The sequence below is a fragment of the Miscanthus floridulus genome, chromosome 19 (genome assembly GCF_019320115.1).
Source record: "Miscanthus floridulus cultivar M001 chromosome 19, ASM1932011v1, whole genome shotgun sequence".
NCBI classification, from domain to species: Eukaryota; Viridiplantae; Streptophyta; class Magnoliopsida; order Poales; family Poaceae; genus Miscanthus; species Miscanthus floridulus.
Window position 1 is genome coordinate 106,846,920 of NC_089598.1, and position 7,967 is coordinate 106,854,886.

The 7,967-nt window shown below is 48.4% G+C and overlaps 1 protein-coding gene across 1 annotated transcript; it reads left to right on the top strand.

Moving 5' to 3' along the window:
- Positions 1 to 3,384: 3,384 nt before the first annotated feature.
- On the top strand, positions 3,385 to 4,131 carry LOC136526570 (basic blue protein-like). Its single transcript, XM_066519198.1, has 2 exons — positions 3,385 to 3,553; positions 3,740 to 4,131. Exons 1-2 carry the CDS (start codon positions 3,385 to 3,387, stop codon positions 4,129 to 4,131), a joined length of 561 nt encoding a protein of 186 aa, XP_066375295.1.
- Positions 4,132 to 7,967: the final 3,836 nt, after the last annotated feature.

Consider the following 7,967-nt stretch of genomic DNA (forward strand, 5'->3'; position numbering starts at 1 on the left):
CAAAGTGCAATCATTTGGAAAGGTCCATTTTACCCTCTGAATTGTTTTCGTGGTATATTTTTATTTTCTTACACTCTAAAATTAAATATTTTAACCTCTCGGCTCTCAAAACCGTTTAAATTAACCCCTTCCACGTTAGAAGTTGTTTTCAAGACTGTTTCATCATTCTTACAGTTAAATAATCAAGTAAGTATTTGATAAGATTTTTAAACCATAAAAATGTCTAGGATTCTAAAAATACCGAGAAAAATCCTAGAGATATATTGAGACACAAAAAAGCCAAATAAAATATTTAAAGCTCGTAAAAATGTCAATAGAGGCTTAGTTCTAGGAAAATTGGAAAATATCCATGAAAATGTGGAAATTTTCCAAAACATTTTAATTGATGTGTAAATGTGTTCTAAAAACTTTAATATGAGATGCAACCAACAAGAATAAAACCACTTCTAACCCAGCTAGAAGGTAATTTAAACAATTTTGAGAGTTGAGGGAGTAGATCAGTAGAATGTCTGGTTTTGAAGTTTGAAGAAAAAATCAGACTTCTAGCATGCAGCTGGGCTGCGCTGGGCTGGCCTGCCGTGTGAGGCCCAGAATCCTGCCGGCCTGCTGCGGGGTGCTCTTTCGTGTGAAATTTTCGTATTTTGGTCTCTTTTGAAAACAATTTCTAGAAAAATACCAACGCCAAAACAATTTCTGAAAATAGACCATTTTTAGGCGTCTTAGCACATGACGCCGAGATATGAGGCTCGGCGTCGTGTCACGCCACGCCGAGGTACTGCCACGTCATGGACGACCGGGGTCGTCGTCGCCACGTTGGCGCGTGGGTCCGAGACGTCGGCGTCGTGTCAGCCGACGCCAAGTACCCAACATCGGCGCGGTCGGACTGAGCGCCGAGCTCTGGCCCCATCCAGAGCGCGGCCCAAGCGGCCCAACAAAGCACGGTGGCCCAGTAGCTCGGCGTTGGGTCACTTAACGCCGAGCCTCCAGACCTCGGCGCGGCCCGACTCAACGCCGAGGTCTGCACCCTTTAGGCCGCGCCGAGGCCCCTTCTTCTTCTTCCCTCCCCTCCTCCATTCCCCCACGGCTCCCAAATCCCCCACGAAACTCTAACCTCCAAAATCGACCCCCGGTGCCCGGATCTTGTCTCCCGAAGCTTCCTCGAGGTAATGGTCCCTCCCCTCCTCCATTCTATCCGCGTAGATGTGTTTACATTGTCCCTAATCATGTGGAATCATGGTTGTTTGGTGATTTGGTATATTTGTGTTTGCATTTACAAATGTATGGCAAAGGATGATTGAGTGCATTGTTGTTTAACTGTTTTATGTGATGAACATGTTAGGTTAGTTTGGTTTCTAGTTATTTTGGTCATTAGGGTTATTTGTTTATTGTAGGTGTCATTAGGGTTAGTTATTTGTTGGTCATTAGGGTTACTATGTATTTTATTTATTTGTTGGTCATTACATTTCAATTTGTTATGACCAAGGCGTTTTCTTCGTAACGGTAGGATGCCAAGGCGTGGTAAAGCTCGTATTCTAAGGTAATCCCAATGTTTATTCATTATCTGTGCAACAAATAGAAAACCCTAGGTTTAGGTTTGGTTCTCCGTTAATATGACTAAATTCTTTCAATTGTAGCTATGGTCGCCAGAGGGCAAATCCGTACGACCTAAAGCCTCTCCCTGAAGGTGTGACGGTGGAGGTCGTCGTTTGGATTGCGTTGTGCAGATGTACAACGACTGTGACGGTGGAGGCCGTCGTTTCTTCAGATGCCCGCGAGGATTTGTATTGCCTTTGAACTCTCTCCTTTTTTAGATTTGCATTCAGGGATTTGTATTACCCATCTACCAATAAGTACTACTAGAAACCAAATGCAAATCTAAAAAAGGAGAGAGTTCAAAGGCAATACAAATCCTCGCAGGCATCTGAAGAAACGACGGCCTCCACCGTCACAGTCGTTGTACATCTACACAACGCAATCCAAACGACGGCCTCCACCGTCACACCTTCAGGGAGAGGCTTTAGGTCGTACGGATTTGCCCTCTGGCGACCATAGCTACAATTGAAAGAATTTAGTCATATTAACGGAGAACCAAACCTAAACCTAGGGTTTTCTATTTGTTGCACAGATAATGAATAAACATTGGGATTACCTTGGAATACGAGCTTTACCACGCCTTGGCATCCTAACGTTACGAAGAAAACGCCTTGGTCATAACAAATTGAAATGTAATGACCAACAAATAAATAAAATACATAGTAACCCTAATGACCAACAAATAACTAACCCTAATGACACCTACAATAAACAAATAACCCTAATGACCAAAATAACTAGAAACCAAACTAACCTAACATGTTCATCACATAAAACAGTTAAACAACAATGCACTCAATCATCCTTTGCCATACATTTTGCAAATGCAAACACAAATATACCAAATCACCAAACAACCATGATTCCACATGATTAGGGACAATGTAAGCACATCTACGCGGATAGAATGGAGGAGGGGAGGGACCATTACCTCGAGGAAGCTTCGGGAGCCGAGATCGTGGCACCGGGGGTCGATTTTGGGGGTTAGGGTTTGGTGGCGGCGCGGGGGAGAAGAGAAAGAGAGGGAGGCCGGCGGTTTCAGAATGAAGGGAGGAAGAAGAAGGGGCCTCGGCGCGGCCTAAAGGGTCCAGACCACGGCGTTGAGTCGGGTCACGCCGAGGTCTGGAGGCTCGGCGTTAAGTGACCCACCGCCGAGCTGCTGGGCCACCGTGCTTTGTTGGGCCGCCTGGGCCGCGCTCCGGATGGGGCCAGAGCTTGGCGCTCAGTCCGACCGCGCCGATGTTGGGTACTTGGCGTCGGCTGACACGACGCCGACGTCTCGGACCCACGCGCCAACGTGGCGACGACGACCCCGGTCGTCCATGACGTGGCAGTACCTCGGCGTGGCGTGACACGACGCCGAGCCTCATATCTCGGCGTCATGTGCTAAGACGCCTAAAAATGGTCTATTTTCAGAAATTGTTTTAGCGTTGGTATTTTTCTAGAAATTGTTTTCAAAAGAGACCAAAATACGAAAATTTCACCTCTTTCGTCACGTGCACCACCAGGCCGCCGCCGAACGTCGATTCAATTGTCATCCACCTAGCGACCTCAGCTCGCTGACCTCATCTTCTTCCTCATCTTCCTCGTCCAAATGTCCACGCAGCTCGCCGGGCGCTTCGAAATGTCCGTCCTCCGTCGCCGTCAGCGTCGGCTCTGCCGCTCTGCCTCGTCCTGGAGCGGAACTGCGGAAGCATCGTTAAGTAGTCATAAGTCATAACACACGAGCTGAGTTGAGCATCCGATCCTGCGCCAGTCACCACGCAGCAGCACTGCAGCAGTGATATGGCGATGCAGGTGCTGGCCGTCGCCTCCCTGCTACTGCTTCTGTGGCCGGCGCGCCGCGCCGGCGCCGCCGAGTACGTGGTCGGCGACGTCAGCTACGGCTGGGAATCCGGGTCCGGCATCAACTACGCTGCCTGGGCAAGGGAGTACGCCTTCGCCGTCGGGGATGTCCTAGGTCAGCTCGATCACCGCCTGCCGCCTGCTCTGCTCATCATATCAAAATGCATTTATGCATCCCTGCATGATATATACACATGCATATGAACACTACTTGTTTCGTGTGCGTGTTTAATTTGCGCATGAGATTCATATATACTGATGATCCATGTACGTACTTTGATGTTTGATCTGCTGCGTGCAGTTTTCCAGTACGTGAGCTCCCAGCACGACGTGTACGAGGTGACCGAGGAGGTCTACCGGTCCTGCGACACCGCCGCCGCCGGCGGCAACGGCGTGCGCGTCAAGTACACCAGCGGATACGACCGGGTGGTGCTCGCCGAGGCGAGGGGATACTGGTTCATCTGCGATTTCCCGGGCCACTGCCTAGGAGGCATGAGGGTCGCTGTCAACGTCTCCGCCGGCGCAGCAGCAGGAGGAGGGTCGCCGACTGTGAACCCCCCGCCTGACGGCAGTGCGGCGTCGACGACGACCGGAGGTCGCCCGGGTTGGGCGGCGGCGGGGTGTCTGGCTCTCGGTGTCCTGGCGTTGATGAATACTAGGCCCTTTTGCTACTATAGGCAGTATGGTCACTGACAGAGACATAGCAATAGTCGCAGTGTTTGCTGAGAAAATTTACCAAAAAAGCATTTTGTGCATTTTTCAACTTTATGCGATTTAGATTATATATAAATATATATGATAGTGCTATATTTCAAGCGCCTGAATTTTCGGGCAACCAACTTGTATGGTTAAAATGACAAAGAACAAAACATATATTATCTCTTTACTCGAACAATGATAAAGTTATATGTTGTCTGGATACCCAACAAAAAGATAAGCACCTGAGAGATAAAAGAAGTGTAGATATATTGGCACACAAATTTAATGGGAAAAATCGACCATATGCCAAAACGACAAAGTCCTAATCCTGGTTAGACACAGTTTAGCCCCAAAGCAATTAGTTAAGTTCTGTTCTTTCAGCCATCAGACATGATTAACCTAAAGTTTATTTTCTTTTTTCCATTGGTGTGGTCATACAAGAACCGTAGTCTTCGATGAGCCAGCCCCCTTAACTTGCCTACTCGATGAATGTCGTGGATCGTGCACTGAAATAGTACCATTCTTGTTTCGGAACGACTAGTGCCAGCGTCCGGAGTCCGGACGCCGTGAAGCTGCTCTGTTTCGCCATGGGGCCAGCGACGACGCAGAGGGGTGGGGTGTGGCAGTGCGCAGAGGACAGAAGAGCATGCGCGTTTCGGGACGGAGCGTCCGAGCGCGGATCTCAGCGGCAAAGTGGAGCTCACCGACGATGCTTAGCTCTGCAGCGCGCAGGAGGCAGCGTTACATAGAGCTGGGCGACGATGCACAGAGGGCGGGATGCGACGCGGCCACGGTGCAGAGAATGGGAGGGGGAGGGCAGCTGCGGCACACAGAAGACGGGGTGGGCGCGCGGCGACGACGCAGAGGACGGGTGGGGGCAGCGGCGGCTAGAGGAGGTTGGCTTCCACACGGATGCCCTTGGGGCCCACCGCTGCAACATCGATGATGTACTAATGACACATGCTCTGATTATTATTGAAATATGTACAATATCGTTGCTACAACATCGGCGATGTACTACTAAAACATGCCCAGATTGCTATTGAAACATGTATAATATTATCGTTGCAACATCCGTAAACACAACACTTGCAACATGCGTCTAAAGCACTTGCAACAACAAGTTCTTGAAACACTAGAAACAATTGAAACATAGGCTTTTAGAGCAACATCTCCTTGCAACACAACACATGCAACATGCGCCTGAAGCACCTGCAGCATGCGCTTAAAACGCCTGAAAACATTCGAAACATAGGCTTGAAACATAAGTTTTTCATAGCAACATCTCCTTCTGCTTGGGCGAACAGAGGCTCATCGACACGCAGAGCTATACAGCGGCCCGTGGAGCTCGCCGGTGGCGCGGATCTCGATGGCATGGAGCTCGCCGGCAACGCGGATCTCGGCGGCATGGAGCTCACCGACAATGTGGAGCCAGCGGCACGTAGAAGGCGACGCCGCACACGAGCCGCACGAAGCTGGGCGATGGCACACAGAGGGCGGGGTGGGGTGGGCGTGACAACATAGAGGACGGATGGGGGCGGAGACGGCGGCACACAGAGAGCGGAGTGGGACGCGGTGATGACACAGAGTTCAGGTGGGGCCGGTGTTAGCGGTGCTCAGATGACACGCGCATTTTGGAATGGAGGGTCCATCCGTTCGGACGCTCGGGGGTATCATTATCGTTCTTGTTTTATTTCCTACCAAAGTTGTGGCCCGAAGGACTTGGATCGTTAGTCTACATCTTTTTTTGGCTTTTTGTGGACTATAGGTAATGCAAAAACAGTAACAATCTAAAGAAAAAAAATAAAGCTATACCTAACGGGCAACAAGGGCTCTGATACCACTTGATGTAGACTAGGCCTGATCTTTCGAAAGGTATGATAGCGTCGAATGGTGGAGACTCGATGTTCACGATCTAGGCTTTGAACCAAGACTGATTTGGACCCCCGCAACCATTACACCACTACTCCGTTGGTTATCAACCACGCAAACGCGATTGACCTCGTCAAGAAGGTTTTCCTGTAAGCGAATCGAGAACACAAGCAAGAACGGGATGAACACCATCTGAAATTGTAAATAAATATGAGGCTTATGATAACAAGGATTTCAAGTCTTTATTCGAAAGGACTAATCGCCACAGGCGAACAAGATCAAGAATTGGGGCCCTGGTTCACATCAAGCAGCCTTGGCGGCACAGTTGCAGCAAAAACGATGTCTGTTTCATGAGGAAATCAAGCACTAAACAAAACCCAAACCCTAAGGAGAGCGACGGCTGCTATTTATAGAGTCTTGGGCGTCACCCCCTGGACACGCCCCCTAATGGGTCCAAACATGATACACGGTCCAACTGACCAAAAGACGGTGTCGTAGCACCCTGGCAGATTCTGGACGCTGACTTATTTCGACGATTCCCGTTGATTCCGAAGGTATTTTGACGTGAGACCACTTGGATTGGCTTTCTTATCAAATTAGCTTTCCAACCATATGTGGATCATTGAAAATAGAGTCCGAATGCGTCCTGGGTGACCAGTTTAATGCAGACTGGTCCTGGAACCCGAGATAGGCTCCAACTTCAGTTGGACTGGACCTCTACCATGAGAAAGATGAATTGGACGTCCATGCTGATCTTCCTCCTCTCCTTGGCTTGTATGTGATGAAGAAATGATGTTCTCATCAGTATCATTATCGTTCTTGTTTTATTTCCTACCAAAGTTGTGGCCCGAAGGACTTGGATCGCTTCATCATCCTGCAAGATGATGTGAAGGCCCACCAAGAAGCACCGTGACGATATTAATATTTTAAGCTTATATACTTGTGTATGCATATTGGGCTTCATTTGGGGTCATTGTGCATAATGTATTTCCTACCATTTTATTATATATTGTCATGCTTTATTGTATTGCCTTTACTCTCACGAGATACTTATACATGGCTTCAGAGCTTTTATATTGTTTTGACTTTTCCATAAACGATAAACCTTACAAAATGGTCACTCCAAAAACGGCTTCGCACCTATAAAGGCTAAAGCACTGTCGATACAGGACCCACAGGATACCCCGCAAGGGAGAGAGAAGATCTAGTTCAACTAGGATTCTTTCCATGTAAATCTTAGTAGTAGAACTATCAAGTAATCCTACTAGGAAATCTCATTGTAAACCGACTAGGACTCTGGCCTCCTAACTATATAAAGGAGGGCAATGCTCCTGTCAAAGGGACAGACACACATAACCGACAGAATAGATCATAATCAATCTGACGCAAAGGCTAAGACCGACTGGACGTAAGGTTATTACTCGATCTACGATCGAGGGCCTGAACCAGGATAAATCGGCTGTCTCTTGCATAAACCATCGAGTTCGGCATACGTCGAAGCCCGAACATACTGCCCCGGGTACCCCCGTGGCAGGCTATCGGTGGTAAAACATCGACAGCTGGCGCGCCAGGTAGGGGCTTTCGGCGACTTTGCTTCCGAGAGCTCGATGGACCTCGACAACATAATTTTCCCGACGGGATCAACTTTCATCTTCGGCTCATGGATCTGCGAGGCAGACAACAACGGCAAGCTTCAAAGCCATCTCCTCGAAGATCCAGATCATCTAAAAGAAGTTCCTATTTCAACAACTACAATGGATCAGCTCACCAGAAGATTCGCGCAGCTCATAGTATCCGAGTCAAATCGGATTTCACGACCACTCGTATCCGATTCGAATTCAAGCTCCAAGGCGAAGTTTTATCTGAGTGCTTTCAAGAAACCGAGTTCTTTTTTGACAAGATTCCAGAACACAACCCAAAACAACTCGGATTACCCCCAGAATTCTCTCAAGAAGTCG

What these genes read in the sequence shown, in the direction of transcription:
- LOC136526570 (XM_066519198.1), top strand. Translation starts at nt 3,385, where the DNA reads ATGCAGGTGCTGGCCGTCGCCTCCCTGCTACTGCTTCTGTGGCCGGCG. An exon ending in CGCCGTCGGGGATGTCCTAG is followed by an intron (nt 3,554 to 3,739) that starts GTCAGCTCGATC and finishes TGCTGCGTGCAG; the next exon opens with TTTTCCAGTACGTGAGCTCC.